This window comes from Nakaseomyces glabratus, chromosome G (assembly GCF_010111755.1).
Source record: "Nakaseomyces glabratus chromosome G, complete sequence".
NCBI lineage: Eukaryota > Fungi > Ascomycota > Saccharomycetes > Saccharomycetales > Saccharomycetaceae > Nakaseomyces > Nakaseomyces glabratus.
This window is the reverse complement of record NC_088957.1, coordinates 881,791-900,766: the sequence shown is the minus strand read 5'-3', so window position 1 is coordinate 900,766 and position 18,976 is coordinate 881,791. Positions and strand designations below refer to the sequence as shown.

General features: G+C 37.2%; 11 protein-coding genes across 11 annotated transcripts; 5 read left to right on the top strand and 6 right to left on the bottom strand.

The window, feature by feature from the left end:
• Positions 1 to 162: 162 nt before the first annotated feature.
• Positions 163 to 1,800, bottom strand: SNG1 (Sng1p; the record flags this gene model as incomplete). The annotated part of the gene is made up of 1 exon (XM_446765.1): positions 163 to 1,800. The coding sequence occupies one exon, from the start codon at positions 1,798 to 1,800 to the stop codon at positions 163 to 165; it is 1,638 nt and encodes a 545-aa protein (XP_446765.1).
• A 1,720-nt stretch (positions 1,801 to 3,520) lies between these two features.
• On the top strand, positions 3,521 to 3,706 carry COA2 (Coa2p; the record flags this gene model as incomplete). Its single annotated transcript, XM_065626618.1, has 1 exon — positions 3,521 to 3,706. The coding sequence occupies one exon, from the start codon at positions 3,521 to 3,523 to the stop codon at positions 3,704 to 3,706; it is 186 nt and encodes a 61-aa protein (XP_065482690.1).
• A 348-nt stretch (positions 3,707 to 4,054) lies between these two features.
• On the top strand, positions 4,055 to 5,146 carry MIY2 (ubiquitinyl hydrolase 1; the record flags this gene model as incomplete). The annotated part of the gene is made up of 1 exon (XM_446764.1): positions 4,055 to 5,146. The coding sequence occupies one exon, from the start codon at positions 4,055 to 4,057 to the stop codon at positions 5,144 to 5,146; it is 1,092 nt and encodes a 363-aa protein (XP_446764.1).
• Positions 5,147 to 5,390: 244 nt separating this feature from the next.
• PRM3 (pheromone-regulated protein PRM3) lies at positions 5,391 to 5,726 on the top strand (the record flags this gene model as incomplete). The annotated part of the gene is made up of 1 exon (XM_446763.1): positions 5,391 to 5,726. One exon carries the CDS (start codon positions 5,391 to 5,393, stop codon positions 5,724 to 5,726), a length of 336 nt encoding a protein of 111 aa, XP_446763.1.
• Positions 5,723 to 6,862, bottom strand: RSA1 (Rsa1p; the record flags this gene model as incomplete). The annotated part of the gene is made up of 1 exon (XM_446762.1): positions 5,723 to 6,862. The coding sequence occupies one exon, from the start codon at positions 6,860 to 6,862 to the stop codon at positions 5,723 to 5,725; it is 1,140 nt and encodes a 379-aa protein (XP_446762.1).
• A 287-nt stretch (positions 6,863 to 7,149) lies between these two features.
• On the bottom strand, positions 7,150 to 8,883 carry DDC1 (Ddc1p; the record flags this gene model as incomplete). Its single annotated transcript, XM_446761.1, has 1 exon — positions 7,150 to 8,883. One exon carries the CDS (start codon positions 8,881 to 8,883, stop codon positions 7,150 to 7,152), a length of 1,734 nt encoding a protein of 577 aa, XP_446761.1.
• A 333-nt stretch (positions 8,884 to 9,216) lies between these two features.
• Positions 9,217 to 11,979, bottom strand: APL5 (Apl5p; the record flags this gene model as incomplete). The annotated part of the gene is made up of 1 exon (XM_446760.1): positions 9,217 to 11,979. The coding sequence occupies one exon, from the start codon at positions 11,977 to 11,979 to the stop codon at positions 9,217 to 9,219; it is 2,763 nt and encodes a 920-aa protein (XP_446760.1).
• A 514-nt stretch (positions 11,980 to 12,493) lies between these two features.
• OXR1 (Oxr1p) lies at positions 12,494 to 13,309 on the bottom strand (the record flags this gene model as incomplete). The annotated part of the gene is made up of 1 exon (XM_446759.1): positions 12,494 to 13,309. The coding sequence occupies one exon, from the start codon at positions 13,307 to 13,309 to the stop codon at positions 12,494 to 12,496; it is 816 nt and encodes a 271-aa protein (XP_446759.1).
• Positions 13,310 to 14,025: 716 nt separating this feature from the next.
• RPL7B (60S ribosomal protein uL30) lies at positions 14,026 to 15,361 on the bottom strand (the record flags this gene model as incomplete). Its single annotated transcript, XM_446758.1, has 2 exons — positions 14,026 to 14,749; positions 15,351 to 15,361. The coding sequence occupies 2 exons, from the start codon at positions 15,359 to 15,361 to the stop codon at positions 14,026 to 14,028; spliced, it is 735 nt and encodes a 244-aa protein (XP_446758.1).
• A 1,233-nt stretch (positions 15,362 to 16,594) lies between these two features.
• Positions 16,595 to 17,424, top strand: GVI51_G08943 (uncharacterized protein; the record flags this gene model as incomplete). The annotated part of the gene is made up of 2 exons (XM_065626617.1): positions 16,595 to 16,597; positions 16,660 to 17,424. The coding sequence occupies 2 exons, from the start codon at positions 16,595 to 16,597 to the stop codon at positions 17,422 to 17,424; spliced, it is 768 nt and encodes a 255-aa protein (XP_065482689.1).
• A 382-nt stretch (positions 17,425 to 17,806) lies between these two features.
• On the top strand, positions 17,807 to 18,847 carry GVI51_G08921 (Smr domain-containing protein; the record flags this gene model as incomplete). Its single annotated transcript, XM_446757.1, has 1 exon — positions 17,807 to 18,847. One exon carries the CDS (start codon positions 17,807 to 17,809, stop codon positions 18,845 to 18,847), a length of 1,041 nt encoding a protein of 346 aa, XP_446757.1.
• Positions 18,848 to 18,976: the final 129 nt, after the last annotated feature.

The following is an 18,976-nucleotide window of genomic DNA, read 5'->3' as shown; positions in this document are numbered from 1 at the left end:
ATAAAGTAAAATAGAATGCAGATTATTGAATTTATAGAGTCCTTTTCAGATTGAATCATTGGATTTGTAAATTATAAAGATTACGATTCAATATGAAAGCAGTTGTGAAAAGCTCAAGAGAGACATGCCTGTTATTGAAAAATTAGCAGTTCAAAGTCACCACTAACTTTGATTTTTTTTGGCTTCATATGCAGCAATTGTAGCCTGCGCCTGCTTCATTGCGTTCGATTTCATCTTGGTACCAGCAATCTTCATGACGAATGGGAATATAATATGGGTTACTGCAACCCAAGCTGTCAAAATACCATAGTTTCTACCCAACTTGTTACGGCTCAAATCCAAAAAGATTACACGGTAGATGTCAACAGCGTTGTGCAAAGGCATGGCATAACCGTAGCGGTAAAATTGGTTATTAAGAACCATTGGATAGAATGAAGGCGAAATATTTAATATAATCCAGCTGATCAACCAGATTGGCATGTACTGTGGACAATATGCTACGATCAAACTAATGACGTTCTCATTAGTAGCACCGATGGCCAACATGACATAGAATGTGGTAATCCAATAAATGACAAAACCACCCCTTCCGAACGCTAGTGTAAAATCAATTTGGTAAATTGCTGATACAGTGCAAAAAAATAGGGATAAAATAAAATATGTTGACCACGATAGACCATATCTGTATAGCAAAAAGTGCTTAGGCTTGAAAACTCTTACCATCTTGGCATGCATTGGACCATATAGTGACAGTTGTACAACAGTCAAAATTAATGTGAAGATTAACCCGACTTGTAATGGTGCCAATAGAACACGGTCAAAAAAGGGCCTATAGTCGATGTAATTGAACTCAAAGTTACCTGAGTTGGCCAGACTCAATGGATTAACGTCACCGATAGAGTTTATAGTTGCACTTACATTTCTCAACATCGATGGTAGGTAAGTTGAAGTATAATACTGGACATATGCCGCTTGCAATTGTTGCATAATTGGTAATATAGCGGATTTCAAGTTTGTTGGGTCCCTTCCACTTTCAAACATGCATTCAAAATAGGCGCTTGAATTGAACGCTGGAGCTGTGTTATCAGTCAAGGAGTTGTATAGTGCTTCGGTTGCACCTGTTTTAACATTTAAAGACATCCAATACTTTTCCTCGAAAATTAGATCGGTTATTTTTTTATCAACGGCCTCTGAAGTGTTCTCAATGCCATATTTTTCCACAAAACTTGATCTGTTATATAGATGCCATGTCCCTGGTGTTTGATCTATCAGAGCAGGGAGTGTGCTTGCCATTGATTGAATGTTGTTATAGTCCTGGTCTTGGATCACAGACAGGATGTTAACTTTGAACAAATAATGTTCCGTCCTATAGGCTGCACCCCAATAGATACAGATGATGGATAGACATACAGTTGCTAGCAGGACGTTTGTGAAGCAGAATTGGAAAGCGAGTACAGACTTATGTGACTCTAATTTGGGGTTAAGTATATTCTTTAGTAAGTGTACACACTTGTGGAAGAACCCGGCAGTATGACTCCCCTGTGTGTCCGAGTAAGAGCCCTTTTGGTGTGACGAAGAGTTTGAAGAGTTCGAGTCCCTGCTCGAAAATACAACCTCCTGCTTCTCACTGTTATGTGCTGCAGCTTGGTTTTCAGCTTCTTCCTGCCCTTGACGGACTTCCATTGAGTAAGTCTCAGTCATCACCCTTGAGAGGGCATCGGATGCACTCGCCTCGAAAGCCGCAGGCCTTAGACGATCAGAACCGTTATATTGAGCCTCTGTATCAGCTTCAGATACCATTTTTGTTGTTATCAGTTGTGATTGTTGATATTCTGTAGGAAAAGGGTTAGTTGTGAAGTAATATGCAACAGACGACAGGTATATTTATACTTTATACTTTTACTATTTTACTTCTTTTTTTTGTATAAAAATAGTGGCATACTGGTAGACAGATTGATATAACCACGCGGGTACACCCTAATGCCATTGATGCGATGAGCAAATATGTTTAGATTAGCATTTGCAGATACGGTTTTGCAGTTTTACGGTTTAACAAATTTTTCCATTTGGCAATATTTGCTAATTACAATGCAATTATGCATCTTAGAAAGGGTCCAATTTTGTTTTTGGAGAACATTACCAAATAATGCACAGAGCCGTTCGGGCAGACCTTTGTCTTATAGCACTTGATTTACACAACTAGTGTTAGGCAACTAGCTTTCACCCCCCCACCACCCCTCTACAAGATTCGGACTGCATATTCCCACACCGGCCGTAACCACTATATCCTAACGTAAAGTCCTGGCCATTGAGAGAGTTCTGGGGGAGTTAGCTGAACGGAAAAAATAATTTCTTTTTTTTTTTTTGAAAACACCAAAACAGCTCGTTACCGGCCGCGCCATAAAGTTTTTCCGTTCTTTTTATAGCGGTTTATCACCGCCATTCTCCTATCGCCTAACACCTATCTCCACGAATCCCATTGTTTTGCACGAATTTGCTTGTGTGATACTGCTGACTTGGAAGTCTGTCTTACTTCTCTAAATTTGCTCATTTCTCAGCTCCAGCACTTTGTAATTCGGAGTCACCCTATGGGGGGGCAGGTGGTAAGAGATAAAGTAAGATGTGGGCGATTCAAGATTACGAGTCAGAAAACGAGCAAATATATGTGTTTATGTAATACATACCTATACGCATTGTGACATCAGTGGGTTAATAATATTCTATATATTTGCGATAACTATGCCAGGCGATTTGCCTCTCACAAACTCAATTTTCAGAGTTAAGTTAGAGTTAAACTTTGAAATCTGCTCGAGATATATACAGTATAAGTGCAAGTTTCTGGTAACATAGCCAACCGAGCAGCCCGTCTTTAGTGATTGCCACAAATCACGATATCAAACACGTAGTTGACGATACATGCTTATGGTTTTTGATACGAAACTACTCACAAAGAGTACAAAGAACTTCACCGATAACACCGACGTGAAAACTGATTGAAAATTGATGACTCCCTGGCACGTGACTATTGACTTTGTCCCTCTGCTTTGTTTTCCGGTAGCCCCGCCCCCACATTTCTTCCCCCCTTCCTCCCTGCGGATGTTTCTGTGCTCTATTTTCTCCTCTTAATAGCAAAGCAAGGGTACCAATGAAATCTCCTGAATGGGAAGTGATTCATCCCACTTTTTCTTCGACCAGCTTCTCTCTAATTGGTTGTGACTTACCATCCTTCTGTACTCTCCTCTCTGACCGATTTTCACTTGGACGGGTACTCCCCGTAGCCCCAGTGGAACACTCGCACAATGGCCGTTGAACCAATAAGGCGTGGTCCCTGCTCTTTGCTTTTACTAATCCTCGAGGCAAGTAGAAACTTTTCACTGATGGAATCCATTATATATTCTTGGTTCCTTGATACTTCAAGTTTGTAAAGATGTTCAAATAAGTAGCGCTGACCATTATACCCTCACCAACCCTACACTTTTATCAATATATACACTGAAAAAAACAAACAAACAAACAAAAGATGCGTGCGGTTGCTCGGAACAAACTAATGAATAACCTGTACTTCTCTACATTTCTGGTGGCTTTCTCCTCGGTAGCTATCGGCTCTTTCCTGCCTTGTCCAGCACATACGCTGGACCTGGACTCACCCTCTGACGAGAAGAAGAAAGACGTGGATCAAAAGATTATAGACCAGATCCACAAATAGGTCGTTTGATGTACACATGCACATACAAAAACTACACCACAGACTACGATTATATATTCCTTTATGATTTTTTTTTGGACTACAAAAAATAATGAGACTTCCCCTCTAATTGAACCAAAAGCTATTTATACACCTTAATGCTCAAAGTATTTATTTTCTATTGACTTATATATGTATTATACACACACACACACACAACTAAATGTTAACGTTTCTTAATTCTGAATTTTCCTAGCAAAGCTCATCGCATATAGCAGATTGAAAAAAAAAAAAGAGAGTAGCCTATTGCGATGCCCTAGATAACAGAATACATATAAATTAAATACATCATCGCTCCCCCATAATACTATGAACTTTGCTACTAAGCGCATACGCGTGGATGGCAATGACCGTTCTATTCTCATGCAGAATGAGAACGGTCCCTGCGCCCTGGTTGCGTTGACCAACGTCCTTTTGCTCTCTTCTCACCACGAACATAGCGAGCTGCTTGAGCTCGTCCAGCCGAAGAAAGTAGACCTCGACCAGCTGCTAACAGTGCTGGCCGACATCGCCATAGCTACCAACCCCAAGGATGAAGAACTCTCTGTGCTCCTGTCCCTATTGCCCCAGTTGCACACCGGTTTGAACATCAACCCTAGGTTCGATGGCACTTTTGAAGACACGAAAGAGCTCTCTGTATTCAAACTATTCGATATTGATATCATCCATGGCTGGATATCCAGCGATGACAAAGTACAAAAGTATACTTATGAGGAAAGTCAACAATTACTGACGCAGGCCGTCGACATCAGAGACCGAGAGACTCCAGGCAGTGGCAACCCACAGGATGATAATATTCTGGCGGAAGCCAACTTGATCGAACAATTTCTAAACGATTCGTCTACACAATTAACCCCAAATGGTCTAAACAACATAAATACTACTATGAAAGAAGGCAATTATGCCGTACTGTTCCGAAATGATCATTTTGCAACTATCACTAAACATAACGGAAACACATACGCACTGGTAACTGACCTAGGATTTCGGTCATGTAATAATATTGTTTGGGAGTACATGGGTTCAATCGATGGTTCTAACGACATTTTCTTTGATGGCATCTTTGAAGAGACAGAATTGAATGATACTGCGTACACCACAATGGAAGCTACTGAGAGAAAAGAAAGAGTGGAGCAAGTTGATAAAGATGCGCAGTTGGCCCAGCAATTACAACTAGAAGAAAATGAAGCTATACAAGAAGCAGATAAAAAACAACTTCCCAAGAAATCAACCATTCCTAAAACAAAGACGGACAAAAGAGGCACAAATCACCATCAAACACCATCAAATGCAACATATAAACATACGCACTCCCATCATTCCAGAAAAAATAACAAGAAGCACAATTCCATGAATGCTAATGCATCTAACAAAAAATCCAGTGATTGTGTGGTTAGCTAAAGGGAAATTGCATATAATGTCTATAATATGGCCCAACTTCGTAAATTGTAATGCATATGTCTCATCATGAAACTCACTCTTATTAATAATACAGGTAGTACTTACCCATATACTAGTTCATATTCATTGATATTTTCTTATTTCATTAATTTTTCTATTTAAATATATTAAATAATGCTGTATTGGAATAGCTTTGTATTTAGTTGGCATATGCAATTTTTTATTTCAAAGCTGAAGTAGGTCAATGCCTGGTCAAAATGAAGCAGTGACAGAGAAACCAACAAAAACTTACGGAAAGAGAAAAAGTAAAGTGCCGCATCGTAAAAATATAAAAGTCATTTCAAATGCAAATTCTATTTTGAACAATCGAATGGGAATCTCAAAACAGACAGGCTCTAATAATCGCAAAGTCAAATTTCTATTACCGAGTATCACAAAGAAAAAATTCCAAAAGAATAAGACTGATAAAAGAATCAGACCGCAAAAATCTAGATATTTTGAAGGAATGCTAGTTGGGTCATTTCTAGGAGCAGCGATAACTTCAATGATCTCCAAAATAATATCAGAAAACATCAGCTAGTTGTTCTCTTGCTTACCTGAAACATCTTGAACCACTGTACTGTTCTTACCGTTATTATACCTGCTAGCACCATTATATTCACGCTTCTCATTTGAATTGTTATTATTCCTACGGCCATGATAGTTCTTTCTATTATTGCTAAAATTATTAGAATATCCACCAAACAATTTTTCTTTCTCCTCTTCAGTTAGCTCATATTCTAGAAAACCACATTCCCCAAGTTCAACAATGAAATCCAATAGCTTCGCATTCTCTTCCGCCATTCCTCTCTGAACTAATCTTGTATTCAAATTTACGTTAGGGTTAGCTCTCGATATTTGAGACTGTATATTTTTAATAAAATTTTTATCCTTCCGGGATTCTTTCAATACATTAGTCTCTTTCTTAAGATCTTCGTCTTTATAGCCCATCTTCTCCATATGCTCTTTCTTGTTATTAGATATACGAAGTAACCACATCTTTCGTCTTTCATCTTTCCATTTTTTAATATCCTCTTCTGTTTCTAAAGATATTGATGTACCTGGAATAAGAACCTTGGCTCCTTCTTCAGACTTCGGGATACTGAGTTCATCATCATCATCATCCTTGTTGCCTGTCTTGTCTCTATCCTTGTTATTTGCAAGTTTTACTGGTTTATGCTTATCAGGAATTTCACTTGTATTTTTACCTCTTACAAGGTCCTCGGACTTCACAATCGAATTCGATGTACTAGTTTTGTCAGGGTCCTGCCTTTCCAAAAAGCCTCTAGAATTTTCAGATATATAAGGAGCAACGGGTTGTGGTGTGTGGTAATTGGTGTAATTAATATCTGGTGTATGCATAGATATGCTATTACTCTGAGCTGGCATATATTGCTGCCATGTCATGGGATACCGGTTATCCCATTGATTATTTGTTGCCATATAAACACCTTGAGGTTGTTGATAGACAGGAGGGTATGGGTAACCAGTCATCATCATATTTCCTGTATTGTATGCATATGTGTTGGAAATATTTTGAATAGGTGCATAGTTTTCCTGTATTCTAGGTTTCTTATTGACATGAGCCGTATCATCACCAATCACCCCACTGAAGGTTGGCTTGGGAAGAGCATTATATGGATCATAAGAATCATCATCTTCATCGTCGTAATTCATAATCGATACACTTGAACAAACTAAGATAGTCTTTAATTTATTTCGGACCGATAGTCTTGTACACTTCATTGATTCTCACATACCACATACTTTAAATGTAGACTTTTTTCACTTTTTCAAAACTTAAAATTTGCGATGAGATGAGACGATCCAGTTGGAAACACCACGAAAAAAGACAGTGACTAAAAATAAATAGGGCTGTCGTGCATGGAAGGCCACTCAACATTATAACCTTCATTGAAAAAAATAATACGCCAGAGTCAGTACCAAATAACAATACAATAGTATTAATCCAGTAAACCTTTAGGTAGTTCCGTTTGTGTAGGTCCAAATTGGGATTCTCCTTTAGCTTTTTTACTTTGACTACCCTCTTGCTCATATATTTTACGTTTCTCCTTCTTAAACAAATCTATCCCTGAATTAGCATTGTTTGTAGTTACCTCTGACATGTCTGTATTCGAGCCCCATCCAATTATTGTTGCATTTCTGGTAGCTTCTGTTCTCTCATTTAACGCAATCCCAACATCCTTATCAAGGTGACTGTTTGAGAAACCGTGAACTGGAATGACATTGAAAGCTGTTTCTTTGCTGTTTCTTTCAATTACAGATTGGTTCTCTGATTGAAGCTCTCCTTCTGACATATCATCATCAGCAACAAATAACCTCCTGGTAGGACTTGGCTTCCCATCAGACATGTCCTTATAACCGGAAGACATGTTATAAACTTTACTTAAAGGAGTGTTTCGTGGTTCCTTCTTGATATTCATATTAGAAGTTGACTTTATGGCACTCATTCGCAAGGGTGAAACCGAGTACTTGTTTGGAGATTCACTGTTAGTGTTAATGCCTTCTGCAATGACCTTAGGTAAATTATCTTGTGAATACGAGTCCGTTACCTGAAGCAGTTCAAATTTAACATTACCTTTCTTATGTTCCATCAGAATTGGATCGCCGGGATTACAAAACCATATATTGATACACCCTGTCGAATAATCGTGCTGTCTTGAGGATGTATTCATCGCAACAAAATTCTTGAACTCTTTAGACTTGAATACAATCGTCTTGGCCATAGGTTTTCTGCCTGACATCTCCTTATCCTCAACCCAAAATATTGAACAATGTTCAAGTGTAGTGAGGGCAATAGTATTACTCATTGATATAGCACTTTTCAGTATATCATTGCCCTTCCCATATATGGCTTTTGTGAAAGCCGTTAGGATCAGTCTTCGCGTATCTAGTTGAAGTTGGATCTCATCAGTTAGCGATGTGTTACAATTATCAACAAAATTTCTTAGTAAAGATTGATTACAACAAATGTAGTTTATTTCTTCCATCATTGCATTACGGTCACGATTTTCACTTGTTATAGCATCTGTGAATAACTCTTTTGATAACTCTTGTTCTATATTCCTACAAATCTCCCGAAGCTTAGGATCAATGGGAGAATTAGATGTAGACCGCGTCTCTGTGGTTCCGAATACATCTAGAAATTTTCTTTTATATTTTAAATCAACTAAAATCGGGTTATACTGTGTTGGCGTAAACTGTGGACTATATTCCTTCTGAACCAATGACTCCATTTCGATAGAAACCAAAAGACGGTTTGCCAATGCTTCCGGACATGATATAGTATTATCAATTGCAATCTTAAATTCATTCACCGGTCCGCTGTCTGAAGAGACCTTGGATATAGTCGTCAAATGCTTTCCGTTGATCAACAACGAGTATAGTTTCTTGGACTCACCGATGGCATCTTTAGCTACCTGTAAACCTGATTCTCCAAAGACAATTTCATGTGGATTATATTCAAAACTATCAAAAAACTTTCTCTCAAAGGTTACCTTACATGAGCTTGTATACGCACTGTTAACAGCCGAGGCAATTATGAATGAGTCAGAAATAGTTAAACAGATCTCTTCACTAATGGTTGACAGATAGTATACGGCACGAAACCACAGCGTTTGCCTTTCAGTATCGCGTATTGAGACATCAAATGCCTTAACTTTCAAACTTATAGACATATGAATACACCTTTGCTAATGCTATTCATATCAAAATACATTGGTTTTGGACAGTATTTTGAATTGGACTTCTTTATATTCTTTTTGCACGCATCGCCTTTTTTCTTTGCCCACTGAACAAAAATAGCCTCTAATCTAAGTGAAAAATGCCTGTAATTATCAAAAAGATTTGATCTGTGCTCAATTACAATCATAACATACCAGTAAATACATGCAATGATTTACAATCTATATTTATTTACCGAGAAATAACTCTTAAATACCATCTATATGGGAACAATTGGCACTTTTCATGGAGATGATTTTCATAACAGCATTGACACTACTATTGAATCAGAGAACGTTCTCAGAATCCTCGCTTATTATTTGTGTGCTGCTCTCTTTCTTATCTTTCTTCTTATCCAAGTTGTCATCCTTTTGACGTGTTTTCTTCTTCTTCTTCTTCTTCTTCTTTATAGTAACAACTTCGTCATCATTTCCAATAGCCGCAGAGTTTTCTATCGAATGAGAGCCAAATTTTTCACGCAGTTTCTCCAATTCCTCTTGACCAACCTCATCATCACCATACTCATTTGGATTTAATTCCATATGGGACTCTTCTGTTCCTTTGTCGAAATCAAATAAATCCAACTTAGTCTGTTTTTTCAAGTTGATTTTACTTTTGGAGGTCTCTATATTCATTGGACGCTTTACTTTTATAGGTATTGCATTTTGTGGTTGTCCGACAACTTCATCCGACAATATAGTAACCTTCTTTTTCTTTTTCTTTGCTTTCTTCATTTTACTTTCTGACTCCATCGTTATACCAACTGCTATTGGAATATGGCCAGAAGAGGTATCAAGATCATCTGCTCCTGTGTTACTTTTGATACCAATGTCACCGCTTTTCCCGAGGTAAAATGGATTTCCTTCGTTATTATTTTCTACAATGCCCTCTGAAAAGCTTCCCTCATGGACTTGATGCCTATCTGTTTCTGAAATATATTCACCGGATTCATTATCGACCTCATGATCACTCTCTTGCAGGGAAGTGTTGTCACTATTTATACTTTCAGATTCTGATAAAGAATATTGTTGCTTTAAGATTGTCCAGTCCATATCACTCAAGAATGGAGTTTGCAGATCGATGCTTGGTTCTATTTCAATTAGTTTTTGTGAACCAACAGCTATTGGGTTAAGTTCGTAGTCAGAGAAAAGCCCAGGCAAAACTTGACTCATCAAGGGTGTGATTTTCTCTTCCGTTAAAGATCGAGATTCATCACAAATCTTCAGAAGTTCTAGAAATTCAAATGCCCTTTCTTGCACATCAAAATCGCCAGAGTTACAACAGTCTTGCAAAAATGCTATTAACAGATGAAGTATCTCGGTCAAAATTTCTTCCGAAATGGTAGTGCTATTATTGCTCTTTACCCAAGAAGCAAATATTTTAACCACGGACTGAATCAAAATGGGCTTCAGTTCGGAACTATAAAATTTTCCACGCTGCACAAGCAAACGAATTAAGTCATCACTGTTCTCAATATAAGAAGCAAATTCACCTATACACCAAATAGACTCTCTCAAAACAGAACCTAATTGTTGCTCGATGTCAGGAATGAACAATATATCAATGATATTGGAAATTGTAATATCGCGCACATCAGGAACCCTCACAAGAATATCCCTCAGGTTTTCTCCTATCGTTTCTCCGAGTTTTTTGTTAGCCATATCTTGTGAAACAATGGTCAAATCTTTCAGAACTGCATTATACCACTCAAAGTCAGGTATATTTTTGTAGTTATCAGCCGCACATGCCTTAAGTATAGTCTTAATTATCTTAACCTTATATGCCTCTGGAATAACTATTTTTACCTCAATGATTGAGTTAAGTAATGAGCTTCCACTACTAACACTGACCGTTTCTTCATCAACAAATTGTCTCATCAAAATTGTAGTTATAAGCCTAATATTATCTTCATTTATAATACCCTCTAGAAGTTCCAACGCTTTTGATCTAATCGAGATATCAACATCTGTTAGTAATTTGATGATTAGCTCAGAATACTCGACTAAAAAATACGGGTTGATCTTTCCGATTCGATAGAATAGCGTACAACTAATATACCTTAAGTTAGGATCTGTAGACTCACAGAATCTATGCAATGGTTCTAAACATGCTCTTGCAGTACTATAATCATCATTTTCTAGCATGTTTCCTCTAACTATACAGTTTATTGATTCATATAGAACTGAAGTAGCGCTTGTGGAATCCATTAATTCAAGAATTTTAGGAAGCAATTTAGGTCTTAATTTTTCTTCTACTTGGGACAGATTCTTGAATAGTTTTAGTAATCGTATTATTATCCAATTATTGTCAATTGTTGTTAGTAAATCATATAGTAGCGGTGAAAGTATCACAAATGGTTCTGGCTTTTTCTTTGACAGCTCACAAATTACACTCACTGTTGCAGAAATAACAGATAAATCCTCATCTTCGATCATCCTCGCAAATTTGTCAAAATTGTCACGTAATGCCTGCGGGTACTCCAAGAATACTTTGAATAATGCTGTTACAGCCTTCTTTCTAATATATGCTTTCGAGCTGGATAGCATGGTGAATAGATCATCCACAATATCTGCAGCTAGAGCTGGTGTTATCATTGAAGACAAGCCACTTAGTGCAATCCCAACTTTCACTGTGTCATTGGTACCAGAGTATTTCAAGTCCTTTCTTAAGAGGTTAGTTGCTAACATCAGCACATCAGTATCCTCATGAAAACATTGTGAGGCTGCCAAGTAACCTACTCTCTTCTGTTGGAGTTTATTACTGCTCATGACTTCCAAGACCTGAAAATTTGCCCAGGACATATCAAATCCGTACATCTCCAGATATGCTAGCTTCAAAACAGCATTGGTCTTGAGTATCATATCAGGGGAAGTAGTCTCATTCCGACACTCACTCAGTACCTCAGTGAAATATTGCTCTAGCTTCTCAGGTGTTTCGTTATTGTTACGAATACCTTTAATGAGATCTTTCAAGGACTTCTCAAAGAAGAACCCAAACGGCCTTAGTCTTTGCTTAACATCTTCGCTAGAAGGTGCATATAAGGACGTCATTGGCTATTCTATCTCCTGTTGCTTTTGCACAAAAGACAATTAATTGGCCTTCTCTTCTAATTGAAAATTAAATACCAATTCTTCGTTATTATTAGCAAAGATGTAAGTAATTAGTTGGTATTGCCAAAGAGTCTTGTGAAATGCGTGTATCTTAATCTTATTAATCGGAATTCGATTCGCATCTGCACTTATCCTTTGAAGCTCTTTTTTCTTAGATGTCCCTTCAAATTGATAACCAAAATAAAAAACTAAGAAAAATATATACACTATAAAATAATACGTTGTTATCAGTGAGATATTGGAACACTATGGTTTTGCCTGTTGTTTTGTTAATAATCTTAATCAATCAATGCTGTATTATATATAAATAATGATTCACTTGAAGGATCGTTAGATGCAAGAATATACAAATGATGGTCGTTACTTAGTTGATAATTTGGTGAGGCAGTTAAAATTAAGGATCGGATATCATCAGCCATCTGTTCTGCCCTTATATTTTGTATTGTACAAAGGGCTAGCCGACTCTCCAGACTTCCAATCCCATTATGGTGAACTTCCTGCCCTCCCGGCTGAGGACATCATTACCGTAAGTTTGAGTTGGGTTTGTGACACCTTTCATTAAGCCATCATCACACCAAAGGCCGTAATGTCCTTCACCAGCACCTAGCGATAAAAATTTGGATGTACAATATATCATGAAGTCATTGGCACCAGTATATGGGTAAGCACATAGCTTCCAGGACTCGTTAACTGTCCCTGAATTATTAATTTTATCTTCATCATCATTTACATCGATCAAGTCCTCATCTTTATCTTCTCGTATTTTTGCGCGAAGTATTTTATTTGGTACGCTTTCCATTTTCCAAAGGAAACATTCCCCATTTCCACTGTATCGCATGTGCTCATGTGGATGGAAAGGTTCATTCGAATACGCACCAAAGATACCATCCTTCCGGTCCTTGATCACCAGGACATAGCCAACCCTCCTTGGTGTGCTTGCATCCTCCCTTAATTTATCATAGAGTGAATGTAGAGATGCACCATGTTGTTCTAAACTGTATAATAATGTCCACTCAGTGTAGAGTTGAATTCTAGTAGGCATCAGTGGCCGCAGTTCATCACACATCTCAGGATGCAAGAGTCTATTCTTAGTCTTTGGAGAATAACCTAGAAGTGTAACAGGCGGAAGTGTTTCTTCATAAGACATCCTAGAGCCTGTGTAATTGCTAAGATCATCGCTAGACTTTAAATGCCGCGGATCTCGATCTGATTCTTCGCTATTGCTCCACGTAGTTCTTAGCCTATTGAGGGCCCCTTTCACATTAAACATATTTATGACGTATATATGTTTGCGTTTTTCCTAGCTTACTAAAAAGTTCACTATAAGTTGCAATTATTAGAACTGTGGCAAGTCAACGTCTAAAGTACCAAAAGGGGCGCGTCCAGTATCCGCTCAATTTTATCTGCTAACCAGTATATATAGGTACGCTACTGGTACAATATATTATTTGGATACGTCTTAGCTGGAGTAACAGTCTTGCATTTAATCTAAAAGCAGTCCAACCAGTTGTGTCAGATATTTAGCACTATTACCCATTGTTCTGTCTCAGTTTTAGAGTGGGCAGGGCAATTGGACTTTGATTTCCCCCCACACAAAACAAAACCGTAGTATGTGATTATAATAGAGGAAGCGAAATAAGCACTTGCAATCTCAAGATATATATTGTACCGCATCTGCACTACATTCAAAATAATAGCATAAATGATGTCTCTGTTAATACTCCAGTTGAATCTATACTCCTTCTTTATTTTTGTTTGTTGGCCAAGGTTAGAAGTTTTTCATGAGATTCTTTAATTAAAAGATAATATACATAAGTCCCGATAATAATTACAAATAATATTAAATATTGGTGAGATTTGGAAAATGAACTGAATGGGGGTAATAATTAAAAAAGATGCGAAGTTGTTTAAAAAATGAACAAAAAATTTTTAATATGATTAAGGTTGTTAGTAAAAAAGATAATTAATGCTTTTCAACTACATAACTTAGTTCATGGCCTTAACCAACTTGTTGATGAATTGTTCACGGTTACCGAAAGCACCACCTTGGATAAAGTGCTTGAACTTTCTTGGAACACCCCAACCACCAGATGGGTTAGACAACTTGAATGGCCACAAGAAGTTGTTAGCTTGCTTGAAGTGTGGACCGACGGTGACGATTTCGTGGATCAAGTCATCGATGGACAAGATACCGAACTTACCCAAGTTGGCTTCGACGATAGCGTTGTCAGACAAAGCAATTCTTTGCTTGTTGATCTTACCGTGACCTCTCTTGTAGACCAATTGTCTAACAGTGGAGTAAGATGGGTAACCGTAAGCAACGTATGGTTCAATCAACTTCAACAATTCAGAAGTAGCCTTGGTGACCTTGACGAAAGTACCAGAGTTGATTTGAGTCAATCTCAACAATTGTAGAACCTTTCTTGGCTTTGGTGGGATCTTGTTGATACCCTTGATTCTGACAACGAAGACCAACTTTGGTTGAGCTTCGACGTAGTAAGAACCAGAAGCCTTAGCCTCACGCTTGGCATCGATGACAGCTCTTTCAGCAGCCTCGTATTCCTTTTGGTGGGCAGCGTTTCTTTCCAAGATGGCAGCTCTCTTTTGCTTGTTAGCAACTCTACGAGCAGCTCTAGCCTTCAAGAATTCTTCGGACTTCTTTTCGTCGTACTTAGCCTTCTTCAATTGGGATTCTGGTTTTAGGATCTTTCTATACAGATACGAAATCCTCCTAAGTCGCACATCATTCCATACACATTAAGCAACCTTCATACCCATCATCATTCAAATAGTTGTGAATAGGTCGAAAGTCACTTCAAGTGTTAGAGATAGTCGAGGAAAGGAAAAATTTAAAATGTTAGCAAAAATTGCACTTTTATGCGTTTATTGTCGTAATGACAAGTTCAAGATATTAAAAGTCACACCGAACTGAAAAACACCACTTTTCATTCGATGAATAGAGAGAAGACCGGAGACATACTGGAGATTAATGCATGATAATACAGATATTATCCTGGTGCTTTTTTTTAAAAAGGCAAGAGTGCATTAAATCAACTAGCAATGTTTTCGTTTGCTTTTCAGAAAAACAAGTATCTCTCTTTTGAAAACATTTCATGAAAAACTTCAATACTCTGTTTTCTTTGAATACATCACTGCTATAACATCAATACTAATACTATAAGAGTGATGCTCTTAAAATAGGTTAGATAAAACCACTGTTTTTGGACATTAACACTAACAAAAAAATGGAATGTTTTCAATTAACGATGTAACTTTTTGATCATATCAATTGGAATAATAATGTAACATACTCAGCAGCCATTGTTGGTTCTTGTATTGTTGTGGTTTTATTCTTGAAAGTGAGATATTGTTGTACAAATCTAATACATTTGGAAACCCATCGCTTATATACATTTTTTCCGAAATCGCTTGACCAAGTGCGTGAAGGAAAAGTTTCAAAGATTTTTGGGAAAATTTTCACGCACGTAACATTATTTCCAAATTAGGAAATACTGAAGTTGGTCAACCAAAATCTTCTCCAAAAGAGTTCTGATGGTGTTTGGGTGTACTACTTACTGTCAGTACCAAAGGAGCTTCCACAGAAAATCTAACTGAATTTCCTGATAGTTGTGACTGCTGCGATGAACCCTTCAATTCCTCACACCTCATCTCATCTCATCTGGTCTGATTTGATCTCTCTCATCTTATCCCAACGCACAGCATCGCAGAGCATCGCACAGCATCGCACAGCATCTCATTGCATCACTTCTCCAATTTACAATTGCTATTGCTTCCAACAATAACAAACAAACAACAAACAAACATTCCGGATGATAGTAGCTATCGCGGTTGTTTGTGGAACCCTGAATATCCGAATTGGGACAGCTACTAAGGAGCCAGCCTAGGTGAACTATATTATGATTAGTTTTCGCGTTCTATAGACAATGATACCGGATTTAGAACTGAAAGCCATCCCTGCTGTATGCGTCTGATCGGTTCTTACCAATTTAGAATCTTAGATTCGATCATGCGTTGCCATCAATGGCAAGTAGGCTATTGTAGGCTTGTGGATGGCAAGCCAACACATGTTTTTGGTTGGCGAATATAGGCACGGAACTATTGTAAAAAGAAAAAGAAATAAAATGGCTACTATGCAAAACAAAGATATTCTCTCTAATGCTTGAATACTAACCATTGAGGATCAAGTTCTGAAAACAAAAATACTTTCTTTATGTTTTGAGTAAAAGATATAAGAACTTCAAAACGCTTTATTAAATCTTGGTATGTAAAACTCTTGCGAATCCGTATTGCCCAAATAGTATTACAGACTGGAACACAATATCACTTACCTTGGCTTCACTAGCTGCTTTAGATGTAAAGCAGGAGATGAGCAGATCATAGATAAAAGTTAAGAACCATAACAACAATACTCTTATTTTTCATATTTTTCAAGCGTGAATAACGGCACCCATATTATAAGGCTCTAAAGAATAATACAAGTTGCTTTCGGATGCACACCACCGGTACCTAATCCCTCCGTGGAATTTATACAAATATGGTACCCATTGGTTCTTGCTGGTACTTGCAACCATATGGTCACTGCCAAGCAAACTGATAAAGATTGTGATAGACTATGCTATACTTGTTGTATCGGCCGATCTTTTCATAAAAGGGTTCAATTCCAGAAAAAATAACTACACTGATTCTAAATGTGAGGAACTACAAGTTGGACTTACAAAGACAATACATAATGAATCCACTTCACTAATAGAGTTCCAACGTACTTGTTGGAACAATATTTTTTCTATTGCACAATTTTTGAGTATTCAATTAAGTAAAATACCCCTACTATTGAAATGTTGGAATGCAAAAGTTGCTAGACAGGTCTTCCCTTATACCTACACCCATTCCGAAGACTATGATGTCAACTTATGTGGACTAGATTCCAAAGCAGCTGTTACGCTGCTTATCGAGAACATAAGAGTAACCGCCGACAATGGCTATACATCAATAAGGGTAATAATAAAGCAAGTCATTTCTTCTGACGGTTTCTTAAACGATCTTGAAAGCGCTCTTCATGAATTATGCAACTCCCGTAATCTACATTACATGATGGAATTCGTGAAAGAAAGTGTTATCGCGATTCGAATTGATAAGGATGTCAAAAAAAAAGCTGTTCCAACTCAGAGTCGAACAACGCAATGTGTACCTGATTTATTACAGATATCTCGAGAAGAAAAAGCTTATCGTCAAATAGAGGAACCCTTCTACCCTTCCAAGTCAGATATGAAATTGAGACAATCAGAACAAAAAGCAAAAGAAAATCTAGTACCAGATAATATTCTTGATCTTTTCTGCTGCTACTATTGTGGCGGGCAAAAATGAAAATCATTTTCAGGCCAGGTAGATTGGAAAATATCGAATGCAAAATCACAAGTTACATGTGTATTATGTCCAAGTACATAAATAAACTTCAGTAATTTTTTATAGAAAGCTTATCAATTTAAGTGACATACAATTAATTGTTTCTGCAATTGAATTGAAGTTATTATATTGCGGAGTGTCACAGAACCACAACACTTGAAGATTTCCACTTTTTGCAATCTTATCCCAACGGATTACTGATATTTATCACTATAATAGCATTTTTTAAGTGCTCTATAAGCTCATATAAATATGATATAGGCGATAATTTGTGATTATTTACTGATTGTCATGAATTCCCAAAGAAGTATCCAGACCTGCCACAGTCTGTGAAATATTCACAATGGCAACTGATATGTTTATAAAACAACATAATTTGGGTTACAACCATGCCATTGATCCTGAATACCAACAATTACGTGCACAAGCTATTAAATCCAATAGTGTCAAACAACATCTGGCCGCAAAGTCATTAGAAGCTATCAAAAAAGGCGATAAACACTCGGCTAAGAAATTAATTACAGAATCCTGCATACAGGCTGAACGTTCTGATCGTTTTAACTTAAAGGCTGCTGAATATGCTTTTGACCAAAACAACGCTAATATATTGAGCAATGAAATCGATTTACATGGCCTTTTTGCCAAAGAGGCGGTACAGGTGTTGAAAAAGAGGCTGGTATTAGCCGCTGAAGCTGGAGAGAAAAAACTTAGAGTAATAACAGGTAAAGGAATCCATTCGCCTGGTATGGTTTGCAAGCTTCAAGTTGAGACACTTATGATATGCCATGACTTAAATCTAAATTTTGATCTTGATAGTAGTAATAGCGGCGTCATAATCATCAATATCGATAGAAGCAACTTTAGTACATCAAAGTTGGATATGAAAGATTTCCCATTTAACATGACACTTTTAAAAAAAAATATGCAAATGCAAGAGAGTGTCTCAATAGTTGAATCATCTGAAAGTACTTCAATACCCCAAACTACTTGTTTGAAGGCTACAACACCATCAAAAGTGTTCTTAGAACAACGTACCACCGAGACAATCAATAAACCCACAATAAATGGTTCAGAATCCTACTCAAATGATAATAAATTAAATCTCGTGCGGGACTTGACTACACATCATATTCCGAAAGAAACTTCTGAGTGTTTATCTAATACATCAACTCAATCATCTGGAAATGCAGTTTCAGAGGTATCCTCTCATTCAAACAAAAGTACATCATATCAGGAAACCAAAGTGCCATCATATGATCGAACCCCACAATATGAATTGATGCCATCAAGTATTAAAGAGTCCAATATTGTTTTCAATCTCTTCTTCTCTTGTATAAGCTTTTCTAGAAAAGAAATTGAGATTACTACCCAAAACAAACAATAAAACCAAAGAAAAGAACACATATAAGGTGGAGGCAGAACATTCTACAGCAAATATTATTATGTAGTTGGAATATGGTATGAAAATTAGCTTTAGGGCAATTTGATTTGAAGTTGACTCTAAAAGTAGAAA